Source organism: Danio aesculapii, chromosome 24 (genome assembly GCF_903798145.1).
Source record: "Danio aesculapii chromosome 24, fDanAes4.1, whole genome shotgun sequence".
NCBI lineage: Eukaryota > Metazoa > Chordata > Actinopteri > Cypriniformes > Danionidae > Danio > Danio aesculapii.
Genome location: NC_079458.1, coordinates 36,801,122 through 36,828,615, shown reverse-complemented (window position 1 = coordinate 36,828,615; position 27,494 = coordinate 36,801,122). Strand labels below are relative to the sequence as shown.

Here is a 27,494-nt window from a genome sequence, read left to right as displayed (position 1 = left end):
CTCTAAAATACATTAGTTTCATTAAACTACATCAATTAATCAGTTCCAAAAGTGTGTGAGATCGTGAGAAATGCCCCCATCCGAAGTTCTTAGCTCATTTTGCAAAAGTATTTGGACCCATAAAGGTAGTCCATACACACCAGGGTCCAAAATTACTCGAATAATAGTGTAAAGTTGTACTCACTAAAAAAAATATTCTTTTTACGTATCTCTTAGTCCAGAAATGACAAAATGATACACTGTGGAGGTTAAACTCAATGTCAACTGGAAGCTGAGGCTGACTTCAATATTGTGAATTATTCCAGGGTGAACTTATACTTGTTTATCAATATTAGATTCCCAAGCTTGGCTCGGCGCACACAGAACATTAGCACTTTATTCTGAAATGGTACAGTTGAGTCATTTCATGAGGTGAGAAATCCTGTTGCTCCTTCCATAACCCCCGCCAGTGCTGAATGTGCTACAGTTTGTTCCATTCGCAAATGAACGAGGCAAAGCTCTATTGTGACTTCCAGTTCAACTTTAAGTTTCACCAGAAATATTTAGAAACCCACCCATGCTGTTCTAACGGTAGAGAAAACATTATAAGATCCAATTTTTTGTGATAGAATACTTTTAGCAATACTTTATTAAGTCAATTCATGCAACATGCCATGTACTAAGCTCAACAAACGACTAATTGGCTGCTTATTAATAGTTAGTAGGTAGTATTTGGGTTTAGGTATTGGGTAAAATTAGGGATGTACAATAAGATCTTACTATAACTAAGCTATTATTAGTAAGTTATAACTGCCAATAACCAGTTAACATATTAATAATAGGCAGGTTATAAGCTAGTAGTTAATAGTGTGAATTGTGACAAACTAAAGCGTTGCTATGTTGTATTTTAAACCAGTTTAATACACAAAGACAAGTGTGCCTTTTGGTCACTTTAATGCCCCTGAAGATTAGTTAAAATTTTTTTAAAGCTTTTATTTATTTATTGATTACTTCATTTATTTTTTTGCATTAGTAGAGTATAACATCTGGGATGAAACAAGGTGAGAGAAACGAAAAATGGGAGTTTGGCAAAGATCCTCAATGTGGAAAAGTTTGGTCGCCCAAAGAGCAATTATTTGATGGAACACTGCCAACGGGGTGAACGGCTATGCCTGGGAATGACTTTTAAATGCAAATCTAAACCCTGTAGCACCTTTTCTTCATCCTTTTCACCAGGTTCAAGAAGAATTGGGGTTTTATTCAACAAGCTGGTCATTTGTTTTCAATCTGTAGAGCTGTAATATCTACAAAGATACTTACAGTACTACTGGTGACGTACACACATCCTGTCTCTTTCTCCGAAGTTTGCTTAAGATTTCTCTGGGGCTGTTTCCCAAACCCCTGAGATGACGGACGATTGAAGTTACGCAGCCATTCACACCCCAGTCTGGAATTTATTTCCCCAAACACTACTCAGCTAGAGGGTCTGTACCTGCTCACTGGCACGTCCAGCGGAAATGTAGCGGGAGCATGAGAAACGAAACCCTCTTCTGCTAACTAACCATCAGCACCACTGTTACCACCATCACATGTAATACCAGTACTCATTATAAAACACGTCCTGCCAAAACCAATTCAGATTATGAGAATTTTAACGATACTCTGCATTTATGTTCACATGAGGTGGGGATGAACTGTGGAAATCAGTCTTGTAAGTGTTGACTTAGGTTTGAGGTTTGGTTGTAGTTTGGTTTGCAGTAATAAGACACCCTGTACTTCATACTGTAGGCAAAAGGCAACTTATAACTGTATATATTTTGGGTAAAGAGGCTCTTTGGGGAACCATGGGGTTTTGGAAAACATCATCTCCCAAATTCCTAAATATATAAAGGAATTTGTTAGGAATACGATCCTGTAAAGGGAGTGTTTTTACTCCTCCACTATTCCACACGCAGGGTGGATTTTACAGGTTTCATGATTAATGAGGTTTACTCATGAAACTGAAACTGAACTGTACTATAAAAATTCTGTTCTATGATGTGACGTAGCAACTGTTAAGAAAAGCAACTCTTAATATGAGACAAATAGCATGAGAGGGATTTATCTTTATTGCCAGACAATTATCTTAATATAGTGCTACTTATGCATTTGTTCTAAGTCAATAAGACTTTTGCTTGAACTCCCAGTGCCCTGGGAAGATGGAAGAAGCAAATGAAAAGAAATGCTCAAAGTGTCAGGAGCTAGTAGAGAAGTGCTGGGAAGAGGGCTGGAAGACCCACTGTGAGATAATAGAGGTGGGCTGTAGAGAGTTTGCAGGGCGTTCACTCTGTAAAGTGTTCAACCAACCAGGCCTAGCAGTAGCAGCTAAGAAGAGGGCTATTAAGTCTGTTTGTGCAAAGAAAGCCACAAGATGGCTATGGATAAAGAGGGCTGATCAGTGGGTGATGGCTACTGGGATGCAAGCTGGGGTCTGATCAACCTCAGCTGGGCGAGGGTGTCTGATGTTGAAAAGACCGGAAACACCCAGTGACCCGAGGATACATCCCAGTGCATCAAGATAATGTACCTTGCACACAATATAATTTTCCCCATGACTTATTGGACATTTTCAATAAATTAGGGTCTAAAAGACAACAAAACTTAATTTCATAGTGGTTTCAAAAAATGTATAAGTAAAGAATCCAAAGACAAACTTAAAGCTTAATAGGTCACGTCGTGGGCTTCAGTCACATGATCTTGAATGGGATCTTCAACTAATTAAAATCTTCAATGGAATTGCTGACTTGATGGTTTTTAGTGACTATATATATATATATATATATATATATATATATATATATATATATATATATATATATATATATATATATATATATATATAATAGTTTTGTCTTGTTCTTGAATCTGATTGGTTGATAGCCGTGTGATATTCTGCCAGTAACAGCACTCGTACAGCCTCTTTACCCTTCAACCTTGTGTATTACTCCGCCCACATACAGCAACAAGCAGAGACACTCTACAGTTTTACAAATATTGCAGCTGTTGGACAACATAACGTACTTTTGAGGCTTTTTTAGTCGAGAACATAGCTGTTTAGATTGCAACTATGCAGTTTATTTATAAGGATAGTGTCTATTTCAAAATATTTATTATTTCAGAGAGACAGCGTGTTGGCGGTCATTAGCCTGTCATACTGAGCAAAGATGGTTGACGTTGTCAATTCACAAGATCGCGACAGAGACCACATAATAACCACCAGTAGTGGAGGACAAATACAGCCATATAACTGTAGTGTATTCATACCATATAATTGTAGCGCATTGAGTGTGAGATGGGACTCGCATATCAGGAATGTGTGTTGTGTTGGCAGAAAGAAAGAAGAAATGCCCGCAAGTGTTTAGCGTTTTTCGTTATCGCAAACACAACAGCATTCTTTTAGTGATTGCGCTGCTTTTTTTCATGGTTAATTATTGTGATATCCTGATTGCAACAGAGAAATACTGTAGACTGTAACACTGTAGTGAGATATCTCTGTAGACTGATGGCATGGCATGCTGTTCAGCCTTATAATCTTAGAATTAACATGTGCAAAATCACCTGTTATGTCATCATTTTAGACAGTGCCCTAGAGAATCATTCAAATACTAGCTCTAAAGTGACATTGGTGAATTAGTAACAGCTTTTTCTGTTCTGACGTCAGCTGCAGATGTGAATGAATGGCGGAAGAAAGTAGTTCTTAATACAAAAGCGTTTTTAGACTCTCCGTGTTTGATTTTCTTTTTAATATACACCGTTATGCTGTCGAACTGTTGTATAAATGCAATATCACACTTGTAAACTTGTAGCAGTGCAATGTGGCTGTATATTGGCACTGGTGGGAGGCGGGCATTGGCACAAGGCCGCAGGCCCACCAGTCACGATATACAGCAACATCGCACTGCTGTAAGTTTACTAAAATAGACATTGGTAAAGGTAAATACTAATGCTTAAAATAAATACAAATATTAATGCTTTTATTGTTTTCTTTTTAATTTATAAGAGCTGAAATTGATTAAACTATGCTTGAGACAGTCACACCATAGGGCAGTTTTACTTAAAGAAGTTACATTTACTACATTTTAAATGATGATACTACTGTAATTTAAGATACTAATAAGAAAATGCAACATCACGCCAACAACTCATATACAGTCTTGTAGTTTGCCATTGTTGTTAAGTACTCACACTTGTGCCGGTAACACTTTATTTTGAAGGTCCATTTGAGTATTAATAGACTGTCTGCTTAATATCTGTTAAGATATTAACAGATATTAATTCAACAGAATTAATCAACAGAAATTCAACTGACTATAAGAAACTTTGCAAGTACATGTCGACTTACAGTAACCCTAATCCCAACCTTAACAGTCTACTTTTAATTTAATAAGAACTAGTTGGCATGTAGAAGCAATGTAACTTAAATTCAACAAACGGACCATCAAAATAAAGTGACCCACATGCCTATAGACATGTCTTACATCACTGTTTTCACAATATTCCACAATTTTTTGTAGTTTAAACCAGTGTTTCCCAACCCTGTACCTGAAAGCACATCTAGAAGCACTACATTTTCAACCTCTTTGGGAAACACTGGTTTACATAGAGCATTGTTTTCGAAATTGTGATTATCGGCCCACAAAACAACCAAATATGCAGAAATATTTAGCATTTTTAGTTGAAAACTGTATTGTGCAAATGTGCCCCTAAGAAGAATATCATGTTTCATTACAAGTCTAAGCTTTTACCATTTTTTCTAATGTGAACTCTCTTTTTTCTACCCCAGAAAAACTGCTTGTACTTACTGTTGCAACACAGGAGACGGATGGCTTTCTCCGCTTCATGCAGTCAGCAAACTACTTCAACTTCAATGTGAAGGTAAGACCTCTGGGAGACCACAGCTCATTTATAATATCGGTGGTGTTGATTGAAGGACTGATTGAACTAAAACATGCTGAACGCAGGTGCTTGGGATGGGAGAAGAGTGGAAGGGAGGTGACGTGGGTCGCTCCATTGGTGGAGGCCAGAAGGTTCGACTGCTGAAGGAAGCCATGGAGTCTCTGGATCAACAAGAAGACTTGGTGGTCTTGTTTGTGGATAGGTAGGTGTCATTTGGTCAAATGAAAGTGATGCACTGCAATAAAAAAAAATTTAAATAAAAATTTGTTAGATTTTTTTTTTGTCTAATTTCTAGTCTAAATATTTTAAATATTTTAAATCAAGAAGCATTTTCTAGACAAGCAAAAATAGTGTCTTGTTTTCAGAAATAATATGTCAAAATTAAGTGAGTTAATTAAGTTTTTCTTTAAAACGGGCAAACTCTGCCAATGGGGAAAGCAAAATAATCTTATTTCAAAGCGACAACAGCCAAATGAAAAGTGCATTCAGTGGGATTGTTTCTGCTTGCAAAATAGTTTTGTCATGTGTTTTGTGCCACTGTTAATTTTCAGACCGTAAGCAGTTTACAAGCCTCTAGGCTCTCTTTTGATGATCCATGAGCAAAGTCCAAAGCGCAGGGCGCAAACACATTAAGGGTGTCTCAGAATCCACTTTTGCTAAGGATTTTGTGCCGTGGCGCATGGTCTAACAGGGTTGAGCTTATTCTCTTAATGAGTTATAGGTGTGTTTTGAGAATAAGCCAATTAGAATCTCATCTCCCATTCCCTTTAAGAGCCAGTTGCGCCGCACCATAGTGCATTTATTTACATGCTGGACTTTGTAAGTGGAAAAACTGAGCTCTTCACTAGAGAGAAAACAGTTAAACAAAGCATCTACAGCGTGAGAATGAGAGATAAGCCTCCTCATTGTTTACTTTCGCTTTCACTCTCATGGATAGGGAAACGTATTGTATGCACAGATATCCATTAGCCAATTCATTTTGTTTGTTAAGAAAAAGATTTGTTTCAAAACTAATTCAGTTCTAATTTCCAGCAAACGAATAAATGAACAATAATAACGAAGTGTGTTCAAAAAACTGAGTTACATCCAAATACACATGCTGTGCCCCATATGGTCTAAAACCTGACATGTGGACAAATCTAAGCTTGTTTTCAATAAAACAAATATAAATATGCATATAATACATAATACTACTACTAATGATAACATTATATAAAAGCAAATTGTTATGAATAAACTGAAAAAGCCCCCCGAGATGAAGAAGGCATGAAAGTATGGTTTTTATTTATTTATGCTAGCTAGAAAATAATATGTTTCGTAATATTTTAATCCTTTAAATATTTTTCATTTGTAAAGATATTTGCGTATTGCTATACATGTATTAAGCAATGTGTAAGCGAGGCGCACAACAAACACGCTCTGCGCTGGACAATAGACCAGCTTTGATCTGATCTATTGAATCGTCTATTAAAATTCCTCAAATAGCAACGCGCCAGCAATGCGCCTCAACACACCTCTTTTTTTAGATCAGCACACCTATGGGCGCACATATGAGCGCAAATGCATTTGCTATTTAATCAGCGTGGCGCGAAACGTCAAAATGACTGTTGCGCAGAGCTGAAACTAGCAAACAACAGTTGCGTTGCGCCTTGCGCCGCATTGCGCCGGGTGTATGATAGGGCCCTCTGTGTTTCCTCAGGCGTCCGTTACATCTAGTATCATGTTGCAAGATGCACAAAATTGTAGTGTGTATACTATTTACACATTATTAACATTAAACCAGACATGATGCAAAAAAAACCTCTGAATTCACAGCCTCCAGACATTTCGGATAGACTGGCATATAAGACATCTTACGTTATCAGAATTGAAAATATGTTGTGCAATATTTTGTAGCGGTTATCTAAGTGAGTATCATCCTTGATATGTTATGTTGCTTTTTCAAAAGGTTTCTTTGAAGATCATGATCGTGACTAGGGTTGTCACGATACTGGAGTTTGGTACCAATCGATACTTAAAAAAAATGTCCATTTCCTCTGAACATTTGAGCGCTGATGAGTACGTTCTTAAACAGCACTGAGTTGCCATGGTGGTCACATGCTCAACAGAAATTACTGTGATTGGCCGTGAAGGTCATCAGTTCACCAAACTCTCCTCTGTTTACTGAGTGTAACCACAGATACAGGGACACTGGAGTGTTTTAAAGCTATGACTCATCAGCAGATTGCTCATCTGTCAGCTTATAGACAAACCAGCTGATGGACGTGACTTTAAAATGCTCCCTGTATCTGTGGTTACACTCAGTAAACAGCTCTAAACAGATGAGTTCGGTGAACCAATGACCTTCACAGCCAATCACAGTCATTTCTGTTGAGCATGTGGACACAATGTCAAATCAGCTGTGTTTAGGAACATGCTCAACAGCGCTCAAATGTTAGTGGGAAACGTTTCTAAAATCCCAGCACTTATTGGTACTGACTTCCAGCATCGTGACAACCCTAATCGTAACACATTAAAGTCGTTAGGAATGTTATAAATCAGATGCTTATTTAAACCTTGTTAATGCCCATTGTGTTATTATTTTTTTTTACATTTACATTTTTGGTGTGGTCAGAGATAAATTTGGTAAATCCTTAATTTTGAAGCCCTAAAATGTCATGTGAAATAATTGCAATGCGACACTATAAAACCACAACCCATTTTCTCATGCTCACTGAGCAGGGTCAAACAACACACATGCACGCATGCACGCACGCACACACACGCACACACGCACGCACACACACACACACATAAAGTTAAGTGAATGAAGAAGCATGTGGACATAACACAAGATGCAAATCCAGTCATTTTAGCATGTCAAAGTCAAATTTATGCACATAAAATCTTTTCCCATCAACAAAAGTGTGGCGAGTGGCTAGTAATGTTGGAAATCTACTAGCCACAGTGGTTGGTGATCAAAAATGTTAATGTCAAGCCCTGTGTATGGATAATCTGAAACAGAGAGTAAGATTAAGATCCTAAGATTGTTAAACCTAGATGAATAATTCCTGTGAACAATTCATGTGTGAAAAGCACTAAGTTGTATTAGATTTAATATGCAGGTAAAATACCAAAGACGAAAAGGGATCCAATATATGCATTTCTCTATGTATAGTCTAGCTGTAAATTGACTCTAATTTGCCATAAAATGCATTTTTGTAATTACCTGTAATTGACGGTAAATGATGCCCAGTAAAATATTTAGTCTAGATTAAGGCAAAATGACTAGCTAAAATGTGTTTATCAACGATAACAAATCTGCTGCATGTGTAAATGCAGTTTAAGCCACACCAGTAAAACACGTTTGACATTGCCACTGCCAACTCAATAAGTAACAGCAAGAGTCTGTATGAAGGTAAAAGATTTGGGCATTTGTTCAAAAATGTCCTAAATCTACCTTTAAAACCAAAGCTCTCACTGAAATGGTGGCTTTTCGCTCGATTTATGCTAATTAGCCATAATAAATGGCCTGTTATTCAACGTCATCATTCAAGGGAAATTACAGCATGTCAATTTATAATGAAAGTGTGGTGTGTGTGTTTTTTAGTCATGCAGGTCTGGGTGTGTTCTGCAGAAACGAATGATTATTATGATCACAAAGTAGAAAATGATTTGCGTTTGAAGTTAACTTCACGCTTATCTGCCGCATGCAGTGGCATTTTATCAAAAGTCATTGATATAAAACACATCAAATTGAATTAAAGCAGAACTCCGTGAACTCTGAAGAAGCTATTTTTACACACCCATATCTGGAATTGCACACATTTCTAGGTCTAATAAACAGCTCAGAGTTCAGAGAAGTTTAGAACAACACAATTCAGGGTTGAATAGGCTATACTGGAAGTCAAAATATGTAGCCCTCCTGTGAACTTTTTCATTATTTTCTAAATATTTTTAAGGGCTGAGTAACAGAGAAACATCTTGTTGACACATTTATAAACATTATATTATTACAATTTTTTATTATTATTTTAATTTGACAATTTAATTTAACTTTTTTCATCCTTGCCATGGTGACAGTACATGATATTTTACTAGTTATTTTGCAAGATACTAGTATTCAGCTTAAAGCGAAATATAAAGGCTTAACTGGGTAAATTACTGTATGTAACTAGGCAAGTTAGGTCAATTAGGCAAGTTATTGAACAAGCCAATGGTTTGTTCTGTAGCCAACATAATAATAATAATAATAATAATAATAATAATAATAATAATAATAATAATAATAATAATAATAATAATAATAATATTATTAATTATAATAATAATAATATAGTAATGACCTTAAAAAGGTCAAAAAAAATTTAATAAAATAAGACTTTCTCTAAGGGGAAAAAATACAAATAAAAATAAAGAAATAAATAAAAAATAAATAAAAATAATAAGAAGAAATAAAAATAAATATAAAAAATAAATTAAAAAAATAAAATAAATGAAATAAAATAAAATAAAATAAATGTATAAAATAATAAAAAATAAAAAATAAATAAAATAAATAATAAGTTAATAAATAAATAGAAATAATAAACATGAATAGAAATAATAAAAAAATAAAATAAAATAAATAAATAAAAATAAAAATAAATAAATAAATAAATAAATAAATAAATAAATAAATAAATAAATAAACAAATAAATAAATAAATAAATAAATAAATAAATAAATAAATAAATAAATAAATAAATAAATAAGGGCAGCATGATGGCGCAGTGGGTAGCACAATAATCTCACAGCAAGAAGGTCGCTGATTCGAGCTGGGTCAGTTGGCATTTCTGTGTGGAGTTTGCATGTTCTCCCCGTGTTGCCATGGGTTTTCTCCGGGTGTTCCGGTTTCCCCCACAAGTCCAAAAACATGTGGTATAGGTGAATTGGGTAAGCTAAATTGTTAGTAGTGTATGTGTGTGAATGAGTGTGGGAGTATGGATGTTTCCCTGTGATCTGCTGCGTAAAACATATACTGTATATGCTGGAGAAGTTGGCGATTCTTCCGCTGTGGCAACCCCAGATTAATAAAGGGACTAAGCCGGAAAGAATGTGAACGAATGCATGAATGAATAATACAAATAAATAAATACAAATAAATTAAAATAAAATTAATTGAAATAAAATAAAATATATGGTATATGTTCTGAAAATGTCCTTGCTCTGTTAAACAGCATTTCTGAAATATAAAACAAAATAAAATAAAATAAGTATTAAAATTCCAGAGGACAATTTACCAATTTCACCTTCAACTGTATAAAAGCTTGGAAATCAGACTTCAGGGGTCCTGTTAAATATATTAAACACTAATAGGTGTAGCTGAGAACAGCTTGCCACAATGAAGTTGTGTCAAATATTCCAGAGATGAACCTTAAATCCTATTTTAAAAAAAGGGAAATGATTTGTGTGCACAGGTGTTCCCCAGACGAAAGGAAACCATGGTGCCTCCCACACGCTGTACTTCCTATGATGACAATTATAGTTACTAACATTACCAGGCATATTAATAGTGTCTGAAACAGAAGATGCCCTCCACTCCCTTCCAGCAGTTCAGTAAAAATAGACATAGCTGATTAAATAAACGCTACGGATTTATCAAACATCATTTGTACAACTGCTTTATAATGTCCTAAATGTGAAAATGACTGGAAAGCACAGTGGACAGGATCATTTTTTTCTTCTGTTTTTTTCTCTCTTCAGTTATGACCTCATCTTTGCTGGTGGAGCTGAGGAGATTCTCAAAAAGTTCCAACAGAGCAATCATAAGGTGGTGTTTGCTGCGGAGGGAATCATCTGGCCAGATTCTCAACTGGCAGAGAAATATCCGTCTGTACGCAGTGGGAAACGCTTTCTCAACTCTGGAGGTGTGTAAAGATGGGAATAGGAAACACCTATATGATTCCCAGTAGTATTTGTGATTTCAACTCATTTAGCTCTCTTATAGGGATTTGTTTTCAACACAAAATTAAAATATATCCATTATTTACTCACTCTCATAACCAGAAATATTTATATTATTTATTAAATTTCCCATTAATTGTATTTTGTTAACATCTACCTCTACCCCAACCCTCACAGCCATGTAAAAACAGATCTGGATCTGGAGTCTTCTCTATTAGTATACCTAATTAACCTTGTGGATGGATGATAACAGCCTTCTGAGCCTACTAGTAGGTGCAAAAGGCCCCTACTGGCCCATATCTATCAGCTAACAACCACTGATAATGCCCATTCAATTGAGTGATAGCATTCGAATCGGGTGACTGAACACAAATAGAATATATTTTGGAGAACGTTGAAAGCTGGTAGCCAACAACTTCCATAGTCGGGAAGTACTGGTTTCCAGTGTTAGAAACCAATAGCTATTGACATTCATAGTACAAAAAAATAAAAATACGATGGAAGTCGATGGCTACTGGTTTCCAAACTTCTTTAAAATATCTTCCAAACAAGTTTGAGTTAAATTTTTCCTCTGAATGCAAAATAATTTATGTTGAGAATGTTGAAAGCTGGTAGCCATTGACTTTAATAATATAGAAGTACTGGTTTCCAGTGTTGGAAACCAATAAACATTGACATTCATAGCAAAACAATTAAAAACAATATGGAAATCGATGGATACTGGTTTCCAAACTTCTTTAAAACATCTTTCCAATCAGTTTGAGTTTCCTTCCTCTGCTGAACACAAAATAATATATTTTGGAGAATGTTGAAAGCTGGTAGCCATTGACTTTTTAAATTATGGAAGCGCTGGTTTCCAATGTGGGGCTGCAGAGTGGGTAGCACGTTCGCCTCACAGAAAGAAGTTTGCTGGTTCGAGCCAGGGCTGGGTCAGTTGGCGTTTCAGTGTGGAGTTTGCATATGTGTTCACGTGGGTTTCCTCCGGGTGCTCCGCTTACCCGCACAAAGACTTGGTACAGGTGAATTGGGTAAGCTAAATTAGCTAAATTGTCCGTAGTGTATGTGTGTGAACGAGTGTGTATGGATGTTTCCCAGTGATGGGTTGCAGCGGGAAGGGCATCCGCTGCGTAAAACATATGCTGGATAAGTTGGCGGTTCATTCCGCTGTGGCGACCCCGGATTAATAAAGGGACTAAGTAGAAAAGAAAATGAATGAATGAATGGTTTCCAATGTTGGAAAACAGTAGTGATTAACATCCATACCAAAAAAATAAAAACTATGGGAGGTGATGGTTACTGGTTTCCAAAATTCTTTAAAATATCTTCCAAACCAGTTTGAGTTTCTTTCTGCTGAATGCAAAATAATATATTATGAAGAATGTTGAAAGCTGGGAGCCACTGACTTCCATGGTATACTGGTTTCTAATATTGGAAACCAATAACCACTGACATTTATAGCTAAAAAAAAGTAAGAATGGAAGTTGATGGATACTGGTTTCTAACCTCTTTAAAATATCTTCCAGGCAAGATTGAGTTTCCTTCTTTTGCTGTACACAAAATAATATATTTTGTAAAATGTTTATAGCTGGTAGCCATTGACTTCTATAGTATGGAAGTACTGGTTTGCAATGTTGAAAACCAATAACTATTGACATCCACGATAGAAAACAAAATATTATGAAAGTCGATGGCTACCAGCTATAAACATTCTACAAAATATATTGTTTTGTGTTCAGCAGAAGAAGCTAAGAGATGTGCACTCTTACACAGATTGCTAATTCTCAAGCAAAGTCATATAAATGGCTTAAAGGGTTAGTTCACCCAAAATTGAAAATTCGTTATTAATTACTCAGCATTATGTTGGTAAAATCCATTTGTTGTTTCTTGGAACACAAATAAATCTATATTTGAGTGGTCCCTCATCCTCCATAGGCAGCAATGATCCTGCTGGATGTTCAGAAAAGAAAAGAAACATTGTCAAAACATTTCATGTCATTTCAGTGGTTCGATGTAATCATATAAAGCTTCAAAAACATGTTTGAGTGATTTATTTTTTGAATTATGAACATCTCGGGACAATTGCTGTCTACGGAGGATGAGGGAGCTCTCAGATTTCCTCTAAAATATCTTTATTTGTGTTCTGAAGATGAACGAAGGTCTCAGGGGTTTGGAATGACACGAGGGTGAAAAATTAATTAGACAATTGTCCTTTTTGGGCGAAATAACCCTTATTCGATAGCGAAAGGTTATAAACACCACACATAAAAGCTAGAAACATCTGCGTTCACTTGAAATAAAAATGAAGTCATAGTCATAACTGGTCATAAACAGGTCAAAACTCAACGGGTGTGCATTTTTTGGCTGTCACCCCAATGTCGTTCTACACGCAAACTCCTTTACTGCTAATCTGGTGACTTAATGTGTGCACATCTGGTTACATTTTGACAAAATCTGGCTTTTGAGTGTGTTTGTGCGCATGCTATTCTTTTTTTTTCAGTATTTGTTTTTTTATGCTACTTTGGACTTTGCAAATGTAAGATTGAGGCCTATTGCATACAATTGAAGTCAACATGATCAGCCATACTGTGAATTTCTTTTTCAAATATTTCCCAAATGATGTTTAACAGAGCAAGGATTTTTTCGCAGTATTTCCTATAATATTTTTTTTCTCTGGAGAAAGTCTTATTTGCTTTATTTCAGCTAGAATAAAAGCAGTTGAATTTTTTTAACCATGTAAAGGTCAATATTATTTCAATATAATCAATATAATAAGCAATATTTTTTTGATTGTCTACAGAACAAACCTTTATTATATAATGATTTTCCTAATTACCTTAACCTGTCTAATTATCCTAGTTTAGCCTTTAAATTGAAAAATCTTGAAAAATATCTGGTCAAATATTATGTACTGTTATCATGGCAAAGATAAAATAAATCAGGTGTTTGAAATGAGTTATAAAAACTATTATGTTTAGAAATGTGTTAACAAAAAATCATCTCTCCGAAACTGGAAATTGAAATTTAGGGGGGAAAAAAAATGTAGGGGGACTAATAATTCAGGAGGGTTAATAATTCTGACTTCAACTGTATATTCTTCTAAATGTCTATTTAACATCTGAAAATAGATGCCTAATAGATATACTGCTGTTGAGCAAATGCTTACAGATGTAAACACAAACATCAAATAGGCATCTAAATGATGTGCTATCAGTAGGGATGTAACGATTCACCTGACTCTGATTCAATACAATTCACGATACCAATAGCACAATACGATTTAGTCACAATTTCTAAAAAAAAAAAAAATATATATATATATATATATATATATATATATATATATATATATATATTTGAAACAAATTAAAGTGAACAAGAGCCCTTTCATTGTTTTTCTAATAATATATTGTTTTTCAAATAATATATTTTCTGATATTTTCTAACAAAAAGAAAAAAGAATAACTCAAACTAAAGAAGACTCATTAATTGAAACAAACTAAAACTGTGACTGCTGGGATTTTACATTTTTAAAAATAAATGTCAGCATATCTATGTTTTCTGGCATAAGCTGAGGTCTTTGCACATGTACAATGTCCCCTGCTAATGAAAACTGTTTCACTGGGAATTGAGATGGCTGCTGTGGAGAGGTAAACCTTTCCTAAACCAGAGAGCAGCATGTATAGAGGTGGTCAACAGGCCCTCGGCTCCAGGCGACCGACCACTGGCATAAATTCTGATTATAAAATGACTAATTATATAGTAGGATAGAGACAGGAGTTGAACATGAAGGTAAATAATTAATATTACTTGTATAATTAATTAGTAATAGCATCAGTGTGATACACTTCAGAAGAACACTTTTGAATATTCAATAATAATAAGCAAATTATTCAAATATGCATAAACTAGAGTGTAAAAATTGTGTAATAGCTGGTTCTGTAACAGAACAGCTTTCTCTTCCAGTCTAAAAAACATCTTCATACTGCCGCTATGATGCAACGTGTGATCTCCATAGCACTCATCAGAGCAAATCATCTGGTCTGCGTGGTTTGGCTTATTAATAGTTTTTAATTAGTAGTTTTTCACTGTGCTCATGGTTTATGTGCATTCTATTCGTTGTTCTGTTAGTGTAAGTCAGGGGTCTCGAACTCAATTTACCAGGGGGCCGCTGGAGTCTGGGTGAGGCTGAGCCGCATCAGGTTTTCCACAACAAACTAATTATGTTATTAATTTTTAATCTGTTTATTTTTTTCATCTTATTTTGTGTTAAAAATTTTTTTATTTATAATAAATTTAAAATAAAAATTTGAAAAGATTGGAATTTTTTAACACACAATAAGATGAAAAAATAAACAAATTAAAAATTATTAAGAAAGAAAAAAAAAGAAAAATTAAGAGATTTCAGAAGATTGGAATTTTTTAACACACAATAAGATAAAGAAAGAAACAAATTAAAAATTAATAAGAAAGAAAAATACAAATATCTGACATTTCCAAAACAGAATCTGGCAAGTTCCTGCTCAAATTAAGCACTGATTTATATACATTTATATATTTCTAATGTCCCGCTAGGCAGCAACTTACAAAACTTGTTTTTGAAGTGTTGTGAATAAAGCGCACTGGAACGAATGTCTGCATGTGCCCAATAGAAATGAGGCAGCCAGCAAGCATGGAAGAAAACACTCCATGGCAACGTGGCAGTAACTTTAACTCATTGGGAAATGTTTCTCTGCCTGCGTCAATTCCATCTGATGTCCCGCCCCCGAGAGCCATGATTGGTGGGTTCGTTCAGCTCCACACACAACACTGTAAAGTGTTATACACATCAAACTCACTGGCCGCACCAACATTAAACTTTCAAATTAAGCCGCTGACCATAAACTATCATCCCGGGGAGCCGCAATTGGCCAGCAGGCCGTATGTTTGAGACCCCTGGTGTAAGTAAGCGTCTTTTTACAGTATTTGCACTTAGTATGTAGTATGCGCACCTCACTGCTGTCATTTCAGTCCGCCACCCCACCTCTTGCTCGCCGCGGATGTGCTGGTAAAGCGAGTTTGCGTCTGTAAACACAGCGCCCCCTCTGTTAAAAAAAATGTATCGCGAATCATTCAACATTTCTAGTGATTTGAATTGTCACATATTTTCAACCGGCTCACAGAGAATCGTTACATCTCTAGCTATCAGGGTACCAGGTTGACTACAACTACCTTAATTCCAAAGCCACAAGCATCTTAAGAATGTTCACAATTAACTCTGACGTTTGTTTAGTCTGTAAACGTACTATTTGTTTTTCACAGCTTGTAGTACCCAGCAGTTTACACTCCTGCATACACATGTTAGCATGTTTTTCCTCCTGCATTTGGGAGGTCAGCTTTTGAGAATTCAGCACAGGCTGCATATCACTGGGAAACGTGTAAATAAGGTCGTGGCACGCTGCCATTTTGGCGTATCCCCCCTCAGACAATTCTGTGTGGGTTTGTTTGGTCTGGTAGAATTTAGAACAATGCAAGCAGGGTGATTATAGAGAGCAAAGGACAAACAGTGGAATTTCATCACTGGTACAATATGATAGTGAACGTGTTTTCTGTGTAAACCACAAGCAGCGGCCGCTCACCCTGTGGAATTTCCTGAGGGCCACCAGGCATAGTGCACTATTCATCCAGGGGTCTTCATGAATAGTGCATTCAGTTGAGAGTGTGTGTACGTGTGCGTCTGTCCGTCTTACTCGCTCTCTCTGTTGAAGAACAGTAACGTCACCCCCCTCTGTACTTCAAAACCCTGTGGTCATTGTCCATCCGAGCTCTATTTTAATCTGGTCAATTGCTGCTTTGACTGTGGTGGTCACTTTGTCTTATGTAGTGTTCTGTCAGGGCGTTGAGCCTGTGTCATTAACAGGACACGTTTGTTTGTGTTGGACGTCCTGTTAGATTGCCTGCACATCCAAAATTGAAGGTTGGTTGTATTCCTCCGGCTGCTCCGTAGATTGCGGTGGCCACTGTTTTGTTTCGGTTGGACCAGACATGCCATGTCTACCATTGTGTTTGTGGAAACTAGAAAGACGGCACGGCTTGTATCATTCCGATCATCCCGCAAGTTTGCCCGAATTCAAGCTTCTTGACGGTAGCGTTGTTTCGATCGGTGGGAAAAAAACATTGTGGATTCTGGATTAAAACCACATGTCATAATGCTGTACATCTGGCTTCAGCTATAGCTTTCGAACCTGGGCATCATGTCAAGGGTTTTACTTTATTGCTCCGTAATAAAATAAGATTCATGTCACCACATCTAAGGTGGCCGCCTTCAGACTGAGACGATCTGCTAATTTAGTGAATGAACGGACATGTAAATCATATATGCCTGAAAACGTGCTTTGTTTATCTTTTGGTTTTGGCGGATTTACAATTTTGTGGAAGATCGCAGGGCCTCGATTTCTACTGAAATCTTTTGAGGACCTATTTAAATGACACTGATTTGACCGTTTGCTTATACAACAAAGCCTGAAAATATTATGTATTTTTTCAAAACCGATATTAAAAGTGCAATTTTTTTTGATGACACCACTGTTGTCTGTGTAAAAGCACAATTTTATGAAAACTAAGATGTCATGTGCATATGTATTAAAGGAATTGTTTTTAAAGGCCATTTTTCAACTTCTCTAGACTTAATCAGTTCAGTTTTACCACTTTTGAATACATTCAGCCAATCTTCGGTTGGTCAGGAGCGCTTTTAGCTAAGCTTAGCTTAGCATAGATCATAAACGACAAAAGATTTTGATCATTGTCCTATGTAAAGCTTGACTTTCTGTAGTTAAATCATGTACTAATAGTTATGGGCTATATGCACACGGACTTTTAATTTTCGGCCAGGCAGCCTAAGGGCTTCCAGTGATCTGTCTTTCCATTACAAAATTGTTATGTTTAAGATCTGATTTCTTAAAAAAAATTATGTGCTCTTCACTGCCTGTTAGATAAACGATATGAAGTGGGTCTCAGATCGGACAAGAAGCACTGCATTAAACCCCCCCCCCCCCCATGTCTTTAAAATATGACAGTTTATTTTACTGCAGCATTTTTGATGGAATATCTGCGCTAGCCTGTTGCTACAGACAGCGCTAGTGGTTACAACAATCATTCATCATGTTTTACGCTTGAACAACTAAATAAATGCTTAAGTCTATTTAACTGAGTGTATTGTAATTACATTACAACATCGATGCTGTAAAAATAACCTTGTGAAATTGAAAATAGTCACATTAAGCTTTCACCAGAAGTTTATTGTTAGCTTTAAAACACTAGCTGTGCATAGAGCCTATTATGATATATTACGATGTGACTACAGAAGAGACAAACTTTAAATAGGAAAATTATTAAAAATATTTGGTCATTTTTAAGTCTACCAGAGTCCTGCATGGATCCTCTTTGGTAAACCCATCCCACACTCAGTGTTGCCAGATTGGGCGGTTTTGAATTTGATTGTGCAGGTAAAAAATGGCATTGCCAGGTTAACAAAATTTGGGTGGTTTTGGAACCTAAATATTATATTCAACTTATTTAACTTAACATAACTATGTGCTCCTACTCCATTCAGTTAGTAGTGACCAGTGCATAGGGCAAACCGCGTGGGCCCACATGCAAGAGGAGGTGAAGGAAAGTTGTATCAAAATCGGACTCCCGGACTACACGCACAACACGGCACTTGCTGTTAAACTCACAGCGGTTTATCATAACATTTATCAATATTTTTTTCCGCAATTGACAGCAAGAACAAACGTAGAAGCATTGTCTGATTGACAAGCAGCTCCTAATTATGTTCAAAAGAATTCAAAATGCCAAATGAGATGAGGAGTTATGTGGAGTTTTATAAACTAATTTCAAGAGGAGCATGTGATATCATTGAGCATGACTGGATTCTCATCGGTAATAGGTAATAATCCAATCAGATTGATAAAAATTTACAATAAATTGACAGATTTTACCCTACTGCCTTATCTTCGTTTTGGAAGAATCCCCCCTTCCACCCCATCTCCTCTTTTTATTCCCTTTTCTAAGGGGAGCTCTCGAGACCTACCTGATCTCAGCCTTGGGCTCAATTATCTCAGAGCTCAGGGTTCTCTCCTGGGACAGCATACCAAACCTGTTATTAACGCCAAGCATATCTAAGTTTGAAACCCCATTTCGAAAGGAAAATATACTCTAATACAGGGGTGTCAAAGTCAATTCCTGGAGGGCCAGAGCCCTGCAGAGTTTAGTTCCAGGTCTGCTTCAACACACCTGTTTGTAGGTATCAAACAAGCCTAAAGCAGTCATTTAGTTTAATCAGGTGTGTAAATTATGGTTGGAACTAAACTGTGCGCTTCAGGAACTGGCTTTGACAACTGTGCTCTAGTGTAATCTACACAACAGTAGGTTCAGTGTGTGGGTGAGAGGAGGGCAGTGTTTTGATGTGATCCGGTTATGTTGTGGTTCTGTGAATTAATTCAGTTTGAATGAATGAAAATTAAATAAAACATTAATCTAATATTTTGGGTGTCTTTTTTGCGCGGGTTCTGGACAACTTTTGGGCTGGAAACCTGACCGTACCTGACCCTACCTGTTTGACATACACATGTTTGACATACACACCACAACCCGCACCTGCATGAGACGTTTTACTTTCGAAATGGAGTTTCAAAATTTTATGCAATGTCATATTTCCTAGTTCCTTCGAAAGGCCCGCCCTCAAGAGGCTCTGATTGGTCAGCTAACATAATGTGCTGTGATTGCTAATCGGCTCTATGTCAAAGAGTCACACCCCTATAAGCACGTGCTTTTGCGCTGTACAAACATTGTCAGTCAGAATAGCTGTTAGCTGTTAATCAGACAGAAATTGACATAGAGGACACAGCTGAACCTCACGCCTGCTCTCTAAAAAACAATCCAACAAATGTCTTTCACATATATTTGGAATAAGCATGTGTGAATTGTTCACATATCTTTTGCGAGTTTGTTATTTGACATGTAGAATGCAGGAAAAGTGGACGCATAGAGTTTACATGGGTTTGACGGATAAATATAAATTTGAAGCAAATTTGTTAGCAGTGCCAAACAGCATTTCCTGTTGTTTACATCCTTGCTACAACATACCGTTAAAGCTAGAAACTATGCATGTAATAGATTAATTTTAACAAATAAAAATACCTACAGGTTGTGGCTCACAATCCACAGCTTCGTCTATTATGGTTGGAGCTGCTCCTTCTTTGAGGAGTTTTTAGCCGAATCCAGAACTGGGAGAGATTCCGGAAGCGGTCCTTTGTCAAATGCTAGCTATACGTGTTTTAAAATTCTGTGGAACATAATTAAAATTAAATTGTAAGCACTTCTGTCTTTGTGTCGTGTCCTTTGAATGCCCAAATACAGAAACAGACCAAGCTCTGTGGAAATAGCAGTGTTTGGACAGCATTTTAGCTGTGTGTAACCTGAAGGGCTTGCAATCTCACTAGCCCGGATTACTTTTTTTTTTTTGTCCCCAAACTTTGTTTGCTGTAGGCTTTGTTAAGCTAACTCTGTAAAAGCCAATGTCTCCCTTTGCATTGAACTTTGAGCGTATTACATTCAAAAATGTTGTTTATGTTCACACACCTAAATTACACATCAACTAAAAATTTTAAATATGATATCGTAGTGGACCACCCCTTTAAATCTTTATTCAAGTTGTGATAGGAGCATAGAGTCGAGTGCTCGCTGTCTATCATTTGTCGCATGATTGACTACTGGACACACATTCTGCCCGAATGTGCGGATAACAATTGGATAATTATTCCACCCGTTATATCAAATATTAGTGGCCTGCGTGCAAGACTCTGGTCTGAGCTAAACGTTCCCCTGCCAGACCCTGAAATTGGCTGAATGAAAACTCAAATAAAACTCAAATGCTCTAAAAGAGTTGTAAAGTTATCCTTTTTTCAAACAAAGGGTTTCTTTGCCTACTGGCATACATGCACTTGACAACCAAACAGCAGTGGTGGACTACAGGAACAGTGTTTCTTTGCAAAGTATATCAGCAACTAGTGGCCAGGAAATCATAATAAAGTATGTTTGGTTGTTTTTTGAGGATCCATGTAAACAAGAAATGTTTAAACGTCTGATTTTAGGACGTCATTGTTGCGTAAATGTACACACTAAGAGATCTATAGTTTATTTGTGCCAATGTCAAGTGGTTTCACATGCTTTTTAGATCAGCCTCTGAATGCAGACTATAGTAAAAGGTTATTAGGAGTTAAACATGTAATGGTCTAGGGCGGTAACCTAACATGGTTCCTAATTCCTGCCGAATGATGCTATCTAAAACTGCTCAGATGCCAGTGTGAGCCCTGCAATTTTCAACTGTGGTCAGAGCTTCAGGAAAACGATGAGAAATCCAGACGCAGTTTGCTATGGAAGTGCATGTGCTTGAGTAGATGTAGGAAGCCTATGGCTAATAGTCTATGTCATGCTAATAGTCTAATCCGGTTCAATGATCTATGCTAAGCTAAAAGTTCCCCTGCCAGATTCTAATATCGGCTGAATAGATTTAAAGATCTTAAAACTCAACTCAACCCTAGAGGAGTTGTAAAATTAGGTTCAAACAAAGTGTTTCTTTAAATAAAAGTCTATTGGCATACAAGCGCTTGACAAGCAAACAACAGTGAGGTTAGACGTGGCCACACAACACTTGTTTCTTGCTGGTCAGACGCTTCTGCCAGACTTCCCACTGTTTTGAGGGTTTGAGGAACCGCACCATGGATTGGGAGCGAGATTTAAGCTTTTCAGATGTAATTGAAATTGGAAATGTTGTGTCTGGGCATACCATAATGTCAACGCTTCACGCTATATTTTACATCCTATACTTTCTTTTACAACACACAGGCCTTTTAAAATACACTCCATTGTCTTTCGCAGGGATTATTGGGTATGCCCCATACGTACAGAAGCTTGTCAGCCAGTGGGACCTTCATGATAACGACGACGATCAGCTGTTCTACACGAAGATCTACGTGGATCCGAATCAGAGGGTCAGTGATGTAACGAGCCTTAAGGCGGTTTGTGAGAACATAAACGTGCTTGTAAACTTGACCACATGCACTTATAAAGTTCGACAGCAAACAGACTGGTTAAAAATATGCAACTATAAACAGTTTACACAAGGACAAAGGTCGCACGGACACTTTTACACAAACTCTGTTGTCTTCTCTTCTTTATTTTAGGAAAAGCTTAATATGACCTTGGACCACAAGTGTGAGATTTTCCAAAATTTGAATGGAGCTCTGGGTGAGTCAAAATGGTTGATTTTCCATGAACAATTATAGTCTTTATTCTTAGTAAATTGTCATAGAGGGCGTTTGACACCATTAGCATGGCGATTAGCATTAGCACTGAATATAAATTGCTTATTTCTCTTGATTTAAACATACTTCGAGACATGGGGATATTGTAAGAACTCTGTTCTAGTGGTTTTTGGATATTTTTAAATGAAAATAGCATATATAAGTTGCCTTTAATTACATATTTAAGTGGGTCATGGACTTCTTTTTTTATTTTGTAGTATACTCAGATCCTTTAATGATCTTATCAAGATTTTTTTTTTTACATTTAATAACATTTTAAGACCCCCCTTTTCTGAACACACCCTTTTACTAAGTGTGTTGTGTTGTAGATTAAGAAGTAAATGCCGATTTATGATTTAAGTGAAGTTTATTTATAAACTAATTTCGAGAGGATCACATGCTTATGATTGACCATGGCTGGTCCCACATTAGCTAACACATGATTAACCAATCAGATGAATTCTAACGCACTATAAATAACTAGAGTTCCTTACCTTAGCTATCTTTGTCTTGAAGAATCCCCTCTTCCATCCCTACTTCTCCTGTTTCCTAGGGTGGCAGGGCACCTCAGTGGTTAGCACTGTTGCCTCACAGCAAGGACGTCACTGGTTCAAGTCCATACTAGGCCAGCCGACGTTTCTGTGCGGAGTTTGCATGTTCTCCCTGTGCTCGCCCCCAGGTTCCCTGGTTTCCTCCTACAGTCCAAAGACAAGTGACATAAGTGAATTGACTAAACCAAATTGCCACTATACAGTAGATGAGCTCCAACGCCCAATTCACACAGGGCTTCAGTGTCAATGCTGGACAGAGGGCGTGTCTGAAGTTGGGGCTGACGCGATCGTCATAGCAGAGTCAGTCAATAAAATTAGTCCGCAATCGGCTACTGTCTGAGCTGGTGTATTTGCATACAGCGATCTGATTGGCAGACGCTTCCATTGGCGGTTGAAAAGTTGAGAAAGCCCCAACTTCTGCAGCGAGCAACGCCACTGAAGCAGCACTGACTAATCCACAATGCAGTTTGGCAATGCCTGATGTCACTCATTCAAAGTGAATGGGATGCATTGACGCTGATGCCCCGTGTGAATGGGGCGTTAGTCAGCCTCCTACCTATGCCTTTCAGTCAGCAGTTTATCTATCCATAGCAATACCTATAATCTGCCTTACGCCCTAAATAAACCAGGGGAGTTCTTGAGACCTACCTGAGCTCAAACTCCCCCCCTGCCCTTCAAACGGGAGGGAGCCCCGGGCTCGAGGATCTTCTGAGCTCAGGGCTCTCTCCTGGGACAGCATGCCAAACATGCTTTATAATAAATCATCAGCTAAGTGTGAACTCTTGAAACATTTTTGAAAGCTTACAAGGATGTCATCTTTGGTCTTGTTCTGGAAGAGAACAAATCCTTTAAGGATAGGTGTGCTGTCTCTATTTTTTTTTTTCCTGGACACATAATTTTACAGACATACAACAAATGATATTGTTAAAAACAAAATCTGTTTTTGAATTTAGATGAAGTTCTCCTGAAGTTTGGGACGGAGAGAGTACGAGTGAGGAACACCATCTACAATAGTCTGCCATCGGTTATCCATGGAAATGTGAACACCAAGGTAAAAACCCCTGTATACTTCATTCAAAATTGGAAATTGAACATGTGTGATAGTATTTAAAAAAAAAAAAAAAAAAAAAAAACAGGTCAAAATGAAGTTTAGAATATGGTTAAGAATTCAAACAGCTTATCAAAGCAAAAATACTGCTATGGATTTTCATATAATGTTGCCATACAATTATTTGTTTAATGAAGTCATTAATATTGTACGTTTGCATTGAGTGTTTGCATATACATAACATTTGCATGCCTAAATTTGGTTTATATGGTTTTGGTGTTACTTTTTTTGAAACTACACTCTAAAAATGCTTGGTTTTAACTAAAATTTGGGACAAACATCCAAATCAGAAAGAGCTTTATTCCCAGGTATGTTTACGCATATGAGGGATTTGTTTACGTGACTGAATCTTCCATAGTGCTACAGAATGACAGTATAACATCACAAAAACACACATAATAAAGGAATTTCAAAAAGAAAGCGGTATATAGAGTATAAAAATAATCAAATTGACAAATGTAAATACAGGTATATTACAATATTGTATGCACAGTTATATATTATGTGCAAATTTAAATTTAAATGAAGCATGTTGTTAAATAAATAAGTGTATCACGAATAAGTGTTTGGACAAGGGAGTTTCAGAAAATTTAGAGATTCACTTCATACTATTGGTTGTTTATACATTCATCCAATTATATTTGCCATTTTTCATTAATGTACAGATTCAAAGCAGGTTACATTGAGATTATAATAGCATACTTTCTTAAATGGGGGACATTTTCAGGTCCCCAAAACAGCTTAAAGGCATAGAAAGTTAATAATGTTTTTGTTAAAGATGGTGCCATGTAATGGCTCCATTACTCTTTTACAGTAGAGCAGCACAGTTGTCAGATACTAAAACAATCGTACAGTTGATTAAACACAAGGCAAAAAACTTTTGCAGTCATTTCCCATCTCCCCTCTTCCCAGCAGTTTGACATTTTAACAGGATGTCTGCATGATAATGTAATCTCAGCCCCGTAGAGCTTTTCCTTCTGCACCTCAGCGACAGATTAAACAAACACAGCGGCGTGTGGAGTCATCTTCTCCTAATGCCCAACCATCTGTGCCGTTTCTAATGAATAATCATCCTTCCAGAGCTCACCCTTATGCTCGAAGTTTCATTCAAGCTGCCCTGTGTCCATCCCCGAGGAACTCTGTGATCTCCAAGGCTTTTTAACATGCCCCGGGGAGTACAGATGTTCTCGTAAATACTCAAGCAAGCCTTAATAAAAAGTAAAAAGACTTGAAGATACACAGTAGCAGCTTAGAACCAGACTGTGAAGCCAAGACTTTGGTTTATGGCTTCTTGTCATTTGGTATCAGTCAGTACGTTTACATGGACACCAATAATCTGAATTTAACACTGGAACTACCAGAATTACCATAGTGGTTATTCTGACTGTTCTCTTATAAGTCGTAGATGTCATATTGTCAAGTCATATTTACATTCAAAGCTTCTATTGAGATAGAAAAATTAAGCTTTGAATATCTGTTGTCATATTTGAGTCATCTCACTAAAAATACGATATTTTGGTAATACAGCCTATTAATGTAAATATAGGATATTCAAGCTCACCCGCAAATGTCCGTGCCTCATTTTTATTTCATTTCATTTTGAGCCTCATAGTGGAGAAGGCTTTTTTGCTGCACTAAATGCTGTTTTGAAAGATATATCTAAGTAAAGTTATGCTTTTGCCAACAGAAAGTTATGTTTTTGTTAGTAGGAAGTTGCTGGGCAACAGAGAAGTCACAGGGAAAAGTAGCAGATGCTACAATGCATGCAGTCATTTTGGCTATGGTAATTAAAGGTAGAAATAATACCCATAGTTCTTTTGGTGTTTAAGAGAGTTGAGGTAGTTCTATTGCCTACTGTGTAAACAGAGATTTTTGATTACCTTAATTCGACTAAAAGTCATAATCGTAGTAAACAAATCAAATTAAGACATGTGGAGTATTCCTATTTTAGTAGCATTATTGAAGTGCAGTACAGAAATGTAAACACCTTAGGGTTCTTTTCCAACTGTAGTAATCGTTTCCTTTGGTTCCGTTTCACACCAGACCCTAACCCTATTGAAGCCAAAAAGCAGTCATGTCACAACATCCACAGCTGTTGGATTGACACATTTCCTGAACCTACATTTTGATTAGTCAGAATTAACGCACAGGAAATTCACATGCATAACAAACGGACATAAACAAAGAATGGAGGAAAAGTCAGGCAGTATGGGCCTCCTCATAACTTGTTTGTCTGCGATCTGCCATAATTGTGGTAATGTGTCAAATAAAATGTATCATCCCAAAATGTACATGTTTGGTCCAAAGTACTTTTTGCATTTGGGACGGTATAAGGTCAGTTCAGGTTCTCGGCAAAAACGAACTGCTCCAGGGTAAATTTGAAAGCGTACCGAGACCACCTCTTCGAGCAGATCTTGGTACGCTTTTTTGGTCTGAAGTACTTTTTTCATTCCGGTCAGTTCAAGGTCGGTTCACGTTCTCACCTAAACCTAACTGCTCCAGGGTTCATTTGAAAGCGTACCAAGACCACCTCTTCAAGTAGGTCTTGGTACACTTGTTTAGTTCAAACAGCTTTTTGCATTCGGGTTGGTTCAAGGTCGGTTCACATTCGCACCACAAAACAGACCGCTCCAGGGTTCGATTGAAAGTGTACTGAGACCACCTCTTTAACAGGTCTTGGTATGCTTGTTTGGTCCAAAGTACTTTTTGCATTTGGGTCAGTATGAGGTCGGTTCAGGTTCTCACCAAAAGAACTGGTCCAGGGTTAGTTTGAAAGCGTACTGGGACCACCTCTTCGAACCGATATTGGTATGCTGGTTTGGTTTAAAGTACTTTTTGCATTTGTGTCAGTTCTAGGTTAGTTCAAACTCTCACCAAAAACCTAACTGCTCCAGAGTTTGTTTGAAAGTGTCCAGAGATCACCTCTTCTAGCAGGTCTTAGTACGGTTGTTTGGTCCAAAGTACTTTTTGCATCTAGGTCAGTTCTAGGTCAGTTCACGTTCTCACCTAAAACAAACTGCTTCAGGGTTTATTTGAAAGTGTACCGAGACTACAACTTCAAGCAGTTTGGACCTCTATTGGTACACATCTGAGTACAACGGCTGCATTCACACCTTCCTAAAAGAACCGCACCAAAAAGGCAAACAAACTCTGGTACGGTTTAACCAAACTAAATGAGGCTGGTGTGAAAGCACCATTAATCAAACGAGGACCATCATGTAGGACTTTTCGCCACATTTTACAGTGGGATAGGCCATACACACAGTGTTTTGAGACTGTAAGGAAAGGAACATTCTAAAAGCAACTAATTAATCATATTATTGCCTTATTCTGATTAAGGTAAGTCATTTGATTACTGATGTCCATGTAAGCATAGTCAGTGACCTATTTTCTGACAGTAACGCTTAACCAATTGACCTCACAGCACTTAAGGTCATGACTTGGGTCTCCAAGGGATTGTCGATCTTAGCGGCCAACTATGTTCAATTATCTACAACTATCTAACATGGCTAAGCATGGAGTAAATTTAGAAAGGCTGCATCTGGACACCATCTGGATAATGTGGTTGAGGCTGGATTGAATTGAAGATCTCCTCCTCGCTGTTACATTCGAACTTCCTGTAATGGAAAGCAGCATGACGAGAGTGTGCACAG

The 27,494-nt window shown here is 37.1% G+C and overlaps 1 protein-coding gene across 2 annotated transcripts in view; it reads left to right on the top strand.

Annotated features, from left to right (window-relative positions):
- Nucleotides 1-27,494, top strand: part of plod2 (procollagen-lysine, 2-oxoglutarate 5-dioxygenase 2) — an 86,917-nt gene that overhangs the window by 27,576 nt on the left and 31,847 nt on the right. For both annotated transcript variants that reach the window (XM_056450441.1, XM_056450443.1), the window contains exons 2-7: nt 4,802-4,893; nt 4,980-5,116; nt 10,640-10,803; nt 21,758-21,870; nt 22,063-22,126; nt 23,687-23,784. In XM_056450441.1, coding sequence (XP_056306416.1) covers nt 4,802-4,893; nt 4,980-5,116; nt 10,640-10,803; nt 21,758-21,870; nt 22,063-22,126; nt 23,687-23,784 — 668 coding nt within the window. The remainder of the gene's footprint in view (nt 1-4,801; nt 4,894-4,979; nt 5,117-10,639; nt 10,804-21,757; nt 21,871-22,062; nt 22,127-23,686; nt 23,785-27,494) is intronic.